Source organism: Rhinolophus hipposideros (assembly GCF_964194185.1).
Source record: "Rhinolophus hipposideros genome assembly, chromosome: 3".
Taxonomy (NCBI): Eukaryota; Metazoa; Chordata; class Mammalia; order Chiroptera; family Rhinolophidae; genus Rhinolophus; species Rhinolophus hipposideros.
In genome coordinates this window covers 106554646-106568762 of record NC_138049.1, presented here as the reverse complement: position 1 = coordinate 106568762, position 14117 = coordinate 106554646, and the positions used below count along the sequence as shown (strand labels likewise).

General features: G+C 52.1%; 1 protein-coding gene across 1 annotated transcript in view; it reads right to left on the bottom strand.

Moving 5' to 3' along the window:
* TNXB (tenascin XB) overlaps positions 1-7804 on the bottom strand; it is a 49370-nt gene extending 41566 nt beyond the window's left edge. Inside the window, exons 1-3 of the mRNA XM_081030955.1 lie at positions 7194-7804; positions 6610-6722; positions 365-778 (exon numbers count right to left, since the gene is read on the bottom strand). Coding sequence (XP_080887081.1) covers positions 365-770 — 406 coding nt within the window. The 5' untranslated portion in view covers positions 771-778; positions 6610-6722; positions 7194-7804. The remainder of the gene's footprint in view (positions 1-364; positions 779-6609; positions 6723-7193) is intronic.
* Between the last annotated feature and the right edge of the window lie 6313 nt (positions 7805-14117).

The following is a 14117-nucleotide window of genomic DNA, read 5'->3' as shown; positions in this document are numbered from 1 at the left end:
AGAGTGAGAGGAGGGCCTCAGTCTCCCTGGGAGAGAGCGTGAGCCCAAATGTGTTCCCCTGAATCGGCCCTTCCGGCTGAGCCAGCCTCATTTCATAAGGCCATCTTAGCTTCCAGCTGCTTCTTGTCACCCTATGTGGTCTCCCAGAGCCTTAGTGTAGGCGGAGGGGTGGGGGTGGGGGTACTGAATCTAGCCAGGAGGCTCCCTTCTCCAAGTTGTGCCCTGGGCTGCATTCCCCACTCCCAAGGGTGAGGAAGGGGTGCCTTTTCTAATTCACGCCCAAGTCCTGTATAGACTAGCGATGCCCACACAACTTCTCCACCTGCCTCTTTTTCTGTGCCTCCTCCTGTAGTCACCTCCTTACCTGTGCCAGCCTGGGCAGCAGCAGCAGGACAACATCCCCCAGTGCACTGTTCCTTGAGCCCCTTCACCAGCTCCTCCAGTATCTCTAGTCGAACCCTCAGGGCCTGTACCTCTGAAGCCGGGACGGGGGGCTCAGTTCCTGGGGGGCAGCCACAGCCAGCCGAAGGCGGCAGGTTAATGCGGTGAGTGAACACCACCTGCTTTTCCCCTCCTTCTACGGTGTGCTCGTAAAGCTGAGAAGAGAGGTTCCCCCTTCTTGATTCCGCTGTGAGGCCCCCTGGCTGAGGAGGGGGCCGTGAGGCTGGGAGTGGCATATCAGAACGTGAAGAGAAAGGGCCAGCTCTGACTGTGCCCAGCAGCACCAGGAGGGCCAGGTTGGAGGTTAGTGAACATTGGTTTGGCATCATTCAGGAGGCTGCAGGGAGAGAAGGCAGGTGTGAGAGCGGTTTCATAGAAAAAGATAAGATGTCCAGCCCCTCAACACACTCATTCACAGTCCCAGCACCCACAACTACCGTGTTTCCCCCAAAATAAGACCTAGCTGTACAATCAGCTCTAATGCGTCTTTTGGAGCAAAAATTAATGTAAGATCCGGGTTATAGTATAATAAGACTGGGTATTATATTAATTTTATTATAATTGTTATATTATATTATGTTCTGTTATATTATATTAAAGACCCAGTCTTATATTATAGTAAAATAAGACCGGGTCTTATTTTCGGGGAAACACGGTAACCCACTCAACTCACATAAAGGTCTACCTGTAGCCTAACTCTAAGGGATACCCTCCGGGGAGAGGTTTTATGTCTGCCTCTCTTTGTGAGGTCATTTGGTCACCCTGCTCCCCATCTCTTACTGTTGTCCCACCCACACCAGTCCCTTGTTTGTTACACAGGCACGAAGCCTACATTAGCACAAGGGCCTTTGCACTGTATGTTCCTTCTCTCTGGAGTACTCTTCGCTCTTACAGGCGGCCTCCTTCTTGTTCAGATCTTAACTCATACATCATCGACGACCAAGAAGCCTTCCTTGCTGCCCCTTCGGAGCATTACTCTCTATCTCAATGCCCCACTTACGTTCATGGAATTCACTGCTGCCTGAATCATCTGTCTGGCACTTGTTTGTTACCTTTCTCCCACTACTAGAATGGGAACTCCACGAGATCAGGGACCTCATCTGTCCTGGCTCAGCGGTGTGCCTGTATCTGGCACACAGGAGCTGTCCAACACATTTATGTTGAACGGATTAGTGGATAAGTACGTAAGAACAATTCTCCTACGAGGACCTGAACCCCAGCCCCCACCGTCTTCTCAGGAACCTTAAGGTGCCTCTCTCTCTTTTATTCAACCTCTGTCAACTAGATCCTTCCCATCAGCTCATATGAGCTCAAATATCTCCCATTAAAAAAAAACCAAACCTCTTCCTCAGGACTTACACGAGCAACTATGGAAACTTATTATAAAGGTGCAAGAATAGACAGAACAGAACAGGGTCCAGAAACAGACCCACACCTATGTGGTCACCTGATTAATGACAAAGGTGTCACTACAATTAAGAGGAGACGAATGGTTTTTTAAATAAATGGTTCTGGGTCAACTGAAAATCCATATGGGAAAAAACTCTCTCTCTACCTTATGCCCACATACAGAAGTTAATTTGAAATGAATCTAATGGGCCTAACTGTGAAAGGTAAAGCAATACTTTTCAGAACAACATCTTGTAGAATATAGATATTCTATATTTTACACCTATATCTTGTAAAATATAATCTTTATAGACTTGGAGTAAGCAAAGAGTTCTTAAAACTTGCCCACAAAACTTTAACCATAAAAGATTTCACACAAAACTTAGCCACAAAAAAGAGACATACATTGGACCACATTGAAAATGATAACTTCTGGTCATCAAAAGACACCATTAAGAGAATAAGAAGGCAAGACACAGACTGGGAGAAAATACAGTTGACCCTTGAACAAAGCAGGGTTTAACGACTTGGGCCCACTTTTTTTCAATTGGCCTCAGAGCTCAACCCTGCCTTGTTCGACGGTCAACTGGCAGTTGGAAATCCAAGTATAGAGGGCCGGTTGTAGTTATACGTGGATTTTTGGAGGGGACTGTTGGCGCCCGAAACACTACCCCCCACCCTACATTGTTCAAGGCTCAACTGTATGTGAGATATATCAGGGAGGAATATATATATATATATACATATATATATATATATATGTATATATATATGTATATATATATGTAAATATATATACATATATATACATACGTATATATATGGAGGAAGGGAGGGAGGGAGGGAGACAGAGAGATTAAAACCTAAAATAAAGGGCTGGCCCCGTGGCTCAGGTAGTTGTAGCGCCATGCTCCTAACACCAAGGTCGCTGGTTCGATTCCCACATGGGCCAGTGAGCTCCACACTCTATAGCTAAGATTGTGAACAACAGCTCTCCCTGAAGCTGGGCTGCCGTGAGCAGCCGGAGATTGGCGTGAGCTGCCCCGGGATGCTATGTGCTGCCGTGGGCTACAGTTGGTGAGAGCTGCCGTGAGCTGCTGTGACCAACCGGTGACCGACTGCCTCAGCCAGGGGGAGCTCATAACACCAGCATGGGTCAGGGAGCTGTGTCCTACACAACTAGACTGAGAAACAACGGCTTGAACAGGAATGGGGGGAGGGGGCAGGCGGAAGAAGGGGGGGAAATCTAAAATAAAGAACTTCAAAACAAAGACAACAAATAAAAGGCAGGTAACCTAGTTTTTTAAATTGGCAAAAGACTTAAACAGGTACCCCAGAAAAGAATACAGTATATCCAAAGGGTGAATAAACACAGTTGTAACATCACTAGTAATTAGGGAAATGCAAATTGAAACCACAAAGAGATGCCACGAAATATCCACCGGAATAGCTAAAATTAAAGGAACTGCCATTGCTCGATATTGGCAAGAGTATGAAGCAACTGGAACTCTCATCTGTTGTGAAAAGGAGCATAAATTGGAGCAAGCACTTTGGAAAACTGTTTGGCAGTATCTACTAAACCATATAGCCTATAACCTGGCAAGTGTACTTCTCGGTAGCTATCCAGTGTAAATGACTTCACATATCCTCCAAAATACGTGTACAAGGATGTTCATGAGATTTACTTGTATTAGCACAAACTGGAAATAACTCAGGTGTCCGTTAATAGTAGAATGGATACATTGTGGCACAGTCACACAATGGAATACTATACAGCAATGAAAAACACCTTCTTGCTACATGCAACAAGAACAATTTTCACACACAATGCTGAAACCACACACACACACATCATTCTGAATGATACTATTTATACAAGGTTCAAAAACAAGCAGCATGAATCATTGCATTTGGATGACAGAACAGGATGGCTTTCAGGGGTAGTATTGACTGGGCAGATGCACGGGGGCAGGGTCTGGAAATCTTTTGCACCTTGATCTGTGTAGTGGTTAAACAGATGTATACGTATTCAAAAATTGAGTTACACCTTTAAGATTTGTGCGTTTCAGTATATGAAAGTTATACCTTAAAATAAAACACAATACCTCCCCACTCCCGTACTACCTTCAGCCACTGCACATTGCTCTCCTCTACTTCATGGCACAGTTGTCCAAGATTGGCCTGCACTAGCTATTTCTATTTCCCCATAGCCATGCGTGCCTCAGTCCACTCACATATGGCTGCTGCACCTCCTTCAAGCCACCACACAGCCTTCCCCAAGGTCTCCCAATGATCTGTGTCAAAATATCTAGGAGACATTTGTCTTCATCTTACTTGACCTCTCTCAAAATCATTCAACACTGTTGACCACATCTTCTGTTTTAAGACATGTTGTATCTGTGCTGTCACTATGGCAGCCAGGAGAGTTACGTGTGGCTCTTGAACACTTGAAATGTGGCAAGAATGAATGAGGCACTGAATTTTTTTCAGTAGTGTTTAGAAGCTCCCCAGCTGATTGCAATGTGCTCCCAGAGGTGAGACCTGCTGCTCTCGGCACCCACCTAGGTACCTTCACCAGACCCATGACTGTAATTTCCAAACTACCCTCCAGTTTATAACACTAACCTAGTTATGTCGTCTTCACTCCGAGCAATATATCCAACTGCCTACTTGGCATCTCCTCTTGAGAACCCCAAATTCAGCATGTCTGAAACTGAACTCATGATCGTCCTTTCTGTACCCCAGCCCCTCTCCGTGTTCTCCATCGCAGCTCACGGCCCCACCATGCACTCAGCTTTACAAGCCAGAAACCTAACAGCCCATTCAACACCATCATCTTTCATCATATTTACCCACATTTTCTCATAAACATCTCTTTACTTTGCTTATTTCTCTCTCTCTCACCAACATCATCGTCCAAGTTATTGCTTGGTAACTGCAGCTGCCTCCTAGCTGGTGCCTCTGCTTCCACTCTTGCCTCTTACAGTCTTGAAAAGGCAACGAGGATGTCCCTCCTCCCCCTAAGAACTCCTCGGTGTCTCCCTTCCGGATTCTCGGATTCTCGTCAAACTCACCATGTGGCCCTGCTGCCCTCTTGCACCTCATCTCCCGTGACTCTCCCCTCCCCCATTGCACTCCCACAGGCCTCCAAGTCCCTGCTTCCTTCCCAGTGCGGTTCCCTCCCACGCAGGCTGCTCTTCCCTTTCCTCTTGGCCTCCTGTCCTTCAGGTCTCAGCCCCACATCATGCCCGCAGGGGAGCTTTCCTGCCCAGGTCACCTCCCCCTATCATAGGTATCACAGCACCAGCAACTCTCGTCTGTAGCATTTACAACATTTTGTAATCACACATTTGTTGGTAAGGTTATTTCATTCCTTTCTTGCCCACGAGCCTGTACAGTCTATGGAGGCAGCCATAGCACCTGTTTTTCTCTTGGCTGTTGTATCCTTACATCTGTGCTCAATAAATGTTTATTGATTAAATGACTGAATGAAAAGTTCAATTTAAGCCGCGGACTAGCTTCAGGGCTGAAACCAAGGACAGGACCAAGGTCAGGGCTAGGACCACGGACAGGATCTGGGACTGGAAGTTGGCTCAAAACAGCAGCTGGGGCAGAGAGCTGGCCAGGTGTGGCTCCTGGCAGGGCCAGATGGTACAAGCACTTTGGGAAACTTTGGCAGAACCTGCGAAAGTTATATGCAAACCATGTGACCCAACAATTCCATTCTGGGGCATACCCACCATAGAAGCACTACTCAATCTGGGAAACATCCAAATGTCTCCATCAGCAGACGGATTAAATAAAGTGGTTTATTCACACAGTGGAATGAAATAAAGCAATGAGACCACTACAGCTACATGCAATGGACAGATCTCACTAACGTGGGGTTCAGCAAAAGCAGCCAGACACAAAAAAGAACATGTTGTAAAATTGTATTTATATGAAATTTGAGGAAAGCTAATGTTAATTTATAGTGAGTTACAGGTCAGAAATGTGGTGCTCTTGGGGGTATAGTGACGAGAAGGGGCATGGTGGGGGAATCTGGGGTGCTAAGGATATCCAGTTTCTTGATATGGGTATTGGTTACCTAGTTGTTTATTTGTGGAATTCGCTGAGGCAAGGATTGGGGAGCATAGGGAGAGAAGGGTTAGAGTATAAGGATAGTGGGGCATTCAAGGTGAGCCAGGAGAAGGGGCTCTGGTGAACACCGGAGAGTAGAGGGGGCGCCCGGAGTTCAGTTCAGGAGAAGGTTAAGGAGAGGCATGGGCTGAGCCTGGTTTTGCAGACCAGAGCGGCTAGAGAGAGGAGGAGGGTGGGTGCCTGCAGAGGCAAAGGGGACATGACTGGACGTCCCCGCAACACACATGCATTCCTGGCTCCTACTCTTCAACTTCTCCTCTGGGTCTGAGAAAAAGGGCGTTTTCAGGGCTACTGGCCATTCCACCTGGCCACCAGCCCACAAACGATGAAAACGGAACAGGACCAGGGGATGGAGCGTTTCTACACTGAGAGCCACCCTGTGGGACAAAGCCAGGCGACAGGCCTGGCGTGCAGCCGCCTTTCTCTGGCTGCCTCAGCCCTTCTCTCAGCCGGAGTGTTGTAGCCTGAGTATGAGGTGGGGTGCTTCTCCTCAAATCCTGTCACCCTGTGTCTAAAGCCACGCATATCACAGGTGCATGCACACACAAGTACATGTACACGTAAAGTACACTTGGGTGTGCTCACCCACAAGTGCAAATATTTAGCCATACTCATACACACATATTCATGCAAACAAACCTGCATCTTTGCAGATGCGCGCACACACTCCCAATGTCCCCTTCATGCTCCTCCACACCCCGTCATCTGCGATGCCTAGGAAAGCTGATTTCTCCTTGGCTCAGAGGGCAGCTCTGAGAGTCAAAAAGCTTAGTTGGAGTGAAGGGAACCAATCAGGAGGCCCTTCTCCAGGGGGAACAGAGGCTGCATGGTGCCCCACAGCCCTGGTGGCCTTTGGGAGTTGTCCAGTCCCCCCCCACACACACACACACAATTGGATCCCAAGTCTTTCCCCATGTGCTAGGGTGAGGGATAGGGTGTCTGCAGCAGGCAGGACAGAGGCTGGGAAGTAGCTAGGCTGGTCTGAGAGCAAAGGAGTGGCCCCTGCAGGCCATACCACCAGAGCCTCCTCCCCCAACCCCCTCTCCTGCCCTGTCACACCACCTCTCCCTCCCGTTCCCCACTTCCAACTCTTGAAAGAACTCCCCTTTTCTCTCAGCATTAGGAAAGCAGGGAACTTGGGTGTCTCTTGAGTTTCCCCCTCTTCCCCCCATTGCAGCATCTGGGGAGCCTTCCTGCAGTGGGGATAGGGGACGTGGCCTCACCCTCTTGGCATCCGCCCCACAGCTGGACGGCTCGCAGGAGGGGGGCATCTTCCCGAGCTGTGACTCAGCTTGCCAGGTATTCATGCTGTGGCCAACTTTGACACTTGGCTCATCAGGGACTGAAGGTCCCCAGAGGTGGATAGAGGGCCTGGCTTCAGTGAGGGATGTTCCATGAGGTTTCCCCATGCCTCCCTCTGCCACACATGTCACAGGAGGGCTGAAGACAGAAGCATTCCAGGAGTGTGAGAGGAAGGAGGGAGATGAGGGGGTCCCAGATATTGGAATGGAACCAGGTGGTAAAGAGATGCCAAGCAGGGGCAAGTCGGGGGTCCTGATACCCCTCGTTCCGGGGAGCTACTGGGCCAGGGGAGTGGAAACAATAAAAGACAGGATTTCAGAAACCCCAGGGGGCAATGAGAGACAGGAAGGCAGATTTTGGTCCTGCACTGAGTGACCAGGACTCAAGGGCAAGGAAGTGTGAGGAATTGAGGTGCTGGGTCCCCGGGAATTTGGAGGCTGGGCTGGGGAAGGAGGGGCAGGCTGGGGACTGGAAGCGGACCGACGGCAGCTGCGGTGCTTCCGAGCTGCTTCCCAGTAGTTCCTTTCCGTTCATTTCCAGTTGTTTCCAAGCCATGAAATTCTTTCCAGGCGAGATAAGGGGCCCACCCGCCCCACCCGGGGTGTGTCACGTGTATGGGGGGTTCAGACAGACAGAAGCAGGGGGAGCCTGGAAGGGGGTTGGATGAAAGACGGACCCCTGGGCCCCTGGAGGCATCTCTCAGTTGTTCCAGCCCTGCTGAACCGTGAGTCATGGGTGCAGAGCTCTGGGCCAAGAACAAGTTTTAGGATCCTCTTTGCAGGCTCCGTGCCCTTCCCAGACCTGGGAGTCCTGCCTCTGCTCCATTTCAGCATTGCCTGAAGACTCAGGAACCCCAGCCTTCCCTCCCAGGCCCTGCAAACCACATGCTGTCACCTGGACAGTCCCCATCTGGATGCCCAAAGAAGCTCCAGCCAGAGCATTTGGGGTTCCAACAGCACTTTCCACCAACTCGGCCTAGCTCCTGCTGCCCCCCAGCCCAGCACCTCCGGGGTCCCTGAGCCCCCCTCACCAATAACCACCTCCACCCTGGTGCCACCATCTGATCCTGTCCAAACCCCACCCCTCCACCCATGCATTGACCCACCCTCCCAATACACCCTCCACAGGGAGTCCAGTCCCCAGTGCATGGTCCTGTTTCCTCTGCCCCAACAGAAAGTCCCTGCGCTGAGGACTCTCCTGAGACGGATCCTGCCAACCCTCCCAGGTGTGCAGGGACAGGACAGTGCTCCCCACCTTGCCCCCACTTCGCCCGACTCTTCCCTCTCTCGCCAGGGCTCTGTTCCTTACCTGGGCAGTGAGCGGCTGCAGTGCCTCTGCACCTGTCCTGACCCCAACCTTGGAGGGGGCCCTCAGGGCAGGGCAGGGTGGGCTCCCCTTGGCAGCCCTGAGCTCCCTGATGTCCCTTGCTTGTTCCCTGCAGCAGGGGATCACTGAGCCGCGCGACCCGTCGATCTGGGCAGCCAGCGACAGTGAGAAGGAGGGAGCCTGCAGCGAGCAGGGGGAGGAGAAGGGGAGGACCAGCATGCGGTCAGGGAGGGGAGCTGAGATGGGACAGGCCCTCCCATCCCTCCCACCCCTGCCCTCACAGGCTACCTCTCCTCTCCTCCCGCCGTCACCGACCCCTCTGTCTGGGACCAGTCACAGAGTCCCACACTACCCTTACCTCACCCCCTCTATCCTTGGCTCTACCTCCCGCATCCTTCCCCATCTCACTGTTACTCTCCGTCCCCACCCTAATTTCTGCCCAACTTGACCTCCTCCCCACCCTTGCATCATTTCTTCTCTCCCCCCGCCATTTCCCCACCTGCTGCTCCTGCTCTCAGACCCGTTCGTTTTTCCCTCTCTACCAACAACCTTCCCCATGGCCAGCCCCTCTCGTCCTCCCCTGCACCTCCCCTCCCACCTTTTGTCAGCTAGGTTGTTGCCCTGTCGCAGCCCAGCACGTCTGCGCCCCACTGATTCTCCCCTGGCAGTGCAAGGCAGCAGGAAACCTCCCTGCCGAGCCCAAATCCCCCTCGGACGTGGGGCCTTCTCAGGGACTCCTTGCCTCCCCCGCCCGCGCCTCAACCCCTTTGCTCCCACCTACGCCCTGTCCTGGGGTCTCCTACCTTCTGTGTTTGCCCTGCCCTGCCCTGCCTCTCCCCGTGTGTTCTGATCAGCCCACCTCTTCTTCTCAGCTTGGGATCACCACCCCCTTTTTATTCTCCCACCTCAGCAAATTCCTGGAGAAATGGCAGATGGAGTTTGGGCACTGGCTGGCCAATGGTTTGGCTGAAAACAGGACATATAAGACTTGGGAAGGCGGCTGGGGTTCCGGGGAGACAGAAGGGAAGCCTGGAAGTTAGGAGAAAAGGTTAGTGATGGAGAAAGAGCCAGAGGCAGGAGGGAGATATGGGGGTGGGGCACAGATAGCAGGGTGAAGCTGTGGGAAGCAGAAGGGGGCTAATCTCTGGGGGCTCCGGGGGAGCAGGGTAGGGAGAGTCGGGGGCTGGAGGAAAAAGGCACTTGGATCTCAGGCAGAGACGGGAAGACCGACACCAGAGGGCGGGAAGCAGACACACCCACATAAGCCTGCTGGCTGTTCCTCTGGCCTCATTTCCCCCATGGGCTTGCTGCGCTGACAAGGGGCTGAAAAGAAGACTTCTGACACAGAGGAGAAATAGCCAGGCTGAGGGAGACTCCACCCCATGTTTCACACTGAGGATAGAGTTCTTGCTACCCTGCTCTAAACCTCACCACTGAGGAGTAGCTCAGCCAAGTCACAAGTGAAAGGGACTTGCCCGAGTCTGTATGTGGCTGATGCTGCCACTTGGGTTGGGGCACAGGTGTCTGCACCCACGTCAGATCCCCCTTGTTACAGGTGTGGTGTTCCTGGGCCAGGGCACACGGGGCCAGCGGCAGCTGTGCTAGATGTCGTTAGTTCCCGGTGGCTGAGGACAAAGGCTCTCGCACGGTGTCCCTGTGTGTGTCCGTGTGTCTGGGTGTGTGTGTGTGTGTGGCTGTTTTTTCCTGGCTTTGATGGGAAGATGAAGTCAGAATTTTGGACGGAGCTGGACTCAGCTTCCTTCCTCTGCCTTGGCCAGAAGCCCCCAGAGCCTAGAGTAGGTAAAAGCTTCCCTGAGATCTCTGGGCGGGGGTGGGGGAAAGTAAAGGGCAGGGTGAGGGTCTGAAACAGCATGATATGTGACATGGGGAGAGCACACAGAATGGGTTTCCTCTGGTACCCACCCCCCTATTTCAGTAATTCTGTCCTGTGGTCATACCCATATATATATATTTTTTCTGTCCTGTGCCTTGTCTTGGTTTTGTTATTTAGGAAGTATGGCTGCCATCAAGTATAGCTGACCCACAGAGTGACCGGAAGACCCTGGACAGAAGCAGGAGCTGGAAGGGTGGTCCTAGGGTGTTTTGAAGTCCACTGCTGGGGACAGGCAGGGTGCCAAACTCCCCAGAGGGGAGCGCGGATTCCAGATGTTTACAAGCTATCGAGACATTTGAGGAAGCTACTGGAAGTTTGACAGGCATAATTCCAGGTTCTGAGATAATCACTGTCTAAAGTTTGATTCCCCTGGATTTTAAACCCAGGGGAATCAAAACTTGAAAGCCCCTGGAATTTAGGTTTTCACATCTGTCCAGGAGCTTATGTCTCATATATGTTTTGTCTCATCAGGACAGCACCAAGCCTTGCACAGACCAGGCGCCTGAGAAATGCGCATCAGCACTGAATTGTGAAAGGACTGGGCAAGGATGGCACGAAGCCCCAGGTATGAAGGCAGGGAAACTGTGTGGGGCTGCCTTCCCTGAGCTGTCCAGGTGACAGGCTCAAAGGTTGGGGCACTGTGGAGAACTGTGCACGTGCGCCGACTGCTCACTGACCCCTCAGGCCAGGTGTCTTCAGCTCTGGGCCTCCCTCCTTGAATGAACCTCTAAGTTTCTGTCCTGACATAAGAGCATAAGAGCTAAGACATAGGGAGGAAAGGGAAAGACAAAGAGAAGGGAAGGAAGACAAAGAAGAGTAAGGGCAATTAAGGGCAAGGAGCTGAAGGATAAGGAGAGGGGCGGAAGACCGGCCAGGAGCTGGGATCCAAGGAAGCAGTCCCCGAGAGGGAAAGACAGAACACATTTGTACTGGGCTTCCGTTTACAAAGCACTTTCCTACACAGTGCAGGCATTTTATTAATCCCGCTTTGTGGTCGAGGAAAGGGAGGCTCGGGGATGTTAAGTGACATGTCCAAGGGGCTTTGCTGGTGGCGATGATGCTGGGCCTCAGCCCAGGTTTTCTGATTCCCAAGACTGTATTCTCTCCCCTCCCTGAAGAAGAGCCCCAGAAAGACTAAAAACTTAAGATGGAAACAAATGCAGGGGCTTCTGGAAGGACATGAGGAGAGGTGGTGACCTGGATTTGTAGAGCTGCTTTCTGCATCGTTAGTATGCAGATTCAGTTAGGAGAAATTGCCAACTATTAGACGGGGTCAACAGTTCGTCATTGAGATTTGGGGGTGAGAGATAGTGAGGATGGGAACTTGGAGAGAAAAGACTGAGCCTGAAAGATGGGAAGAGAACTAAGAGGCTCAGGTAGGAAGGGGGCAAGAGGGCCACAGGAAGAAAGATTTTGGGCCCTTAGAACTTCCTTTGCCTGGAGATATGGGTGTGGGGAGAAGGGAGGAGGGAGGACATTTCTATCTCGTGACAAAAGAAGGTCACACAATTGTTTTGTTCTGTGCTCTGGGGCGGGTGGGCGCCCATGTTTACCAGAGGGACCGAGGTCGCTGTGGCAACCACACATCTGGGCCCCGGAATCCAGATGTGCCGTATCCAGAAGCCATAGCAGAACGATGAGGCAAACGTTAGGCTCTCCAGTCCTGGCCCCCACAGCTGTGGAGAGCACAGAGGACTGGAGTGGGGAAGTGAAGGGAGAAGGGGGAGGAAGAAGGAGAGGGCTGAAGTGGGAGGACAGAGGAAGTCATGGAGAGGGACAAGAACGTGGGCAAAGCAGTGGAAGGGGACCCAGGACAGGATGGCATGAAAACAGAGGTGAGAACAAGGTCAGCAGCAGCAGGAGATGAGAAGACCAAGGAAAAAGAAAGGGAAAAGAGACTGAAGCAGAGGAGAAGGGAGGGAAAAACACTAAAGCAGCAAGAAACAAAAAACGCACAAAGAATAATGGGTCAAAAGGTAATGACTCACAATGGGGTAGAGGGCAAAGAAAGGCAGAAAGAAATCTAGAGAAAAGAGAGGGAGAGACAGTGGGTCAGGGATGATAAGAGGGACAAAACGCAGGATCCTGAGGAAGGAAAATAGCAGAACAGAAAGAAAAAGTGGGCCTGGGACAGGAAGGGTCAACAGAAGGGACAGGAAACAGTGGCTACCATGTGAGGTGGCCTTGTGGGGGCTGGAGGTCCTCAGGGCCCACAGGGCAGCAGCCAAGACTGCCCTGCCTCAACCCCCAGGGCACACACTCTCCATGCCTCTTATCCTTCCTACCTCCCCGCTCCCTCAGACAAGAGTCTGACTCCCAATTCACACCAAAGTGCCAGCTGTCCCTTGCCACTCAGCCAAAGGAGTGCGTGTCCCACCCCAGAGCCCCCAGTCTGAGATGCCAACATTTCAAACACTTTCCTGAGCTGGGGTCAGGAAAGCGAGCGATGAAATGGTGATGGACGCAATGGGACAGAAGAGGACTCGAGAGAAGAGGATACTGTAAGTGGAGAACTGGGCAAGGGATGAGGGAAAGGTGTATCTGCTATGGACCCGGCTCTGGGAGCATCGTCCCCATCCTTGTAGCAACCCTGAGAAGTGGTAGGAGCACCCCGTATAATAGGGGAGGAAACTAAGGCTTAGGGTGTTTAAGTTACACAGCAAGGACATCCACTAAGAAAAGCTGACTCAGGTGGTCTGCAGCCAAAACCTTCGTTGTCCTTGCACTCACGGCCTGGATAGACCAGATAAGGCTTGAGGGACCTTGGGACAGGAAGTGCTAGCTGAGGAGCCAGGCTGCCCTCTGGAGGGAGGACAGGCCTAGTTCCTGGGAGCCCTAGTTCCAGGTTGCCACAGTTACTCAGTCTGTTTTCACCCCAAACACAGTAATGGGGATGGGGAGCCTGGCTGGACATGTGAGTTTCTTCCCCCTCCTTCAGGCCTGGGCTTGTGGCCTAGGTGGCCCCTGTCCAGTCATCTGGGCGTTGAGCCCAGGCCCGGCCCAATCCTCCAGCTGACCCGACACTCCTGCAGGGCTGGGCCAGAGGCACTGCTGGACAGGAGCCGCTGACAGGGATCCCCGCAGGTTGAGTGAGATGTGGCCCCTCACACTTTGTCCTGCTTTCCTTCCTCCTAATTAGAAAGCACAGCCCCTTCCATTGGACCCACTTTTGTCCTCTTCTTTCCACTGGACACTCAAGACTCAGTGTCCCCAGTTCAGGGCTGAAAGATGTTCCCCTTCCCCTCCAAACACCGCCCCCTTCTCCACTGTGGCCCCTCCTTTCTGGCTCACAGCCTTCTGGCTCCAGCTTGACTGTTTGTCCTGGAAAGAGACAGGAGGGAGGGAGGGAGGGAGGGAGAATCTGCTAGAATGCAGGGACCCAGGGAGGCTGCTCACCCCAAAGGGCGTGGAGCCCCCTGTCCTTCCTGTTTACTCAGGGACATTCCAGGGATCTGTATCCTGGCTGTCACACCATGGGACATCCCTGCCCCATCCAACCGCCCCCCCCCCACCCCTGCCTGCACACACATACCCTAGTGTTGCAGGGGCGGGAACAAGGGGATGACATGAGGTCTGTGATCCGACACCCACCCCGCCCCAGAGCCAGCTGTCTTCAGTGCTTAAT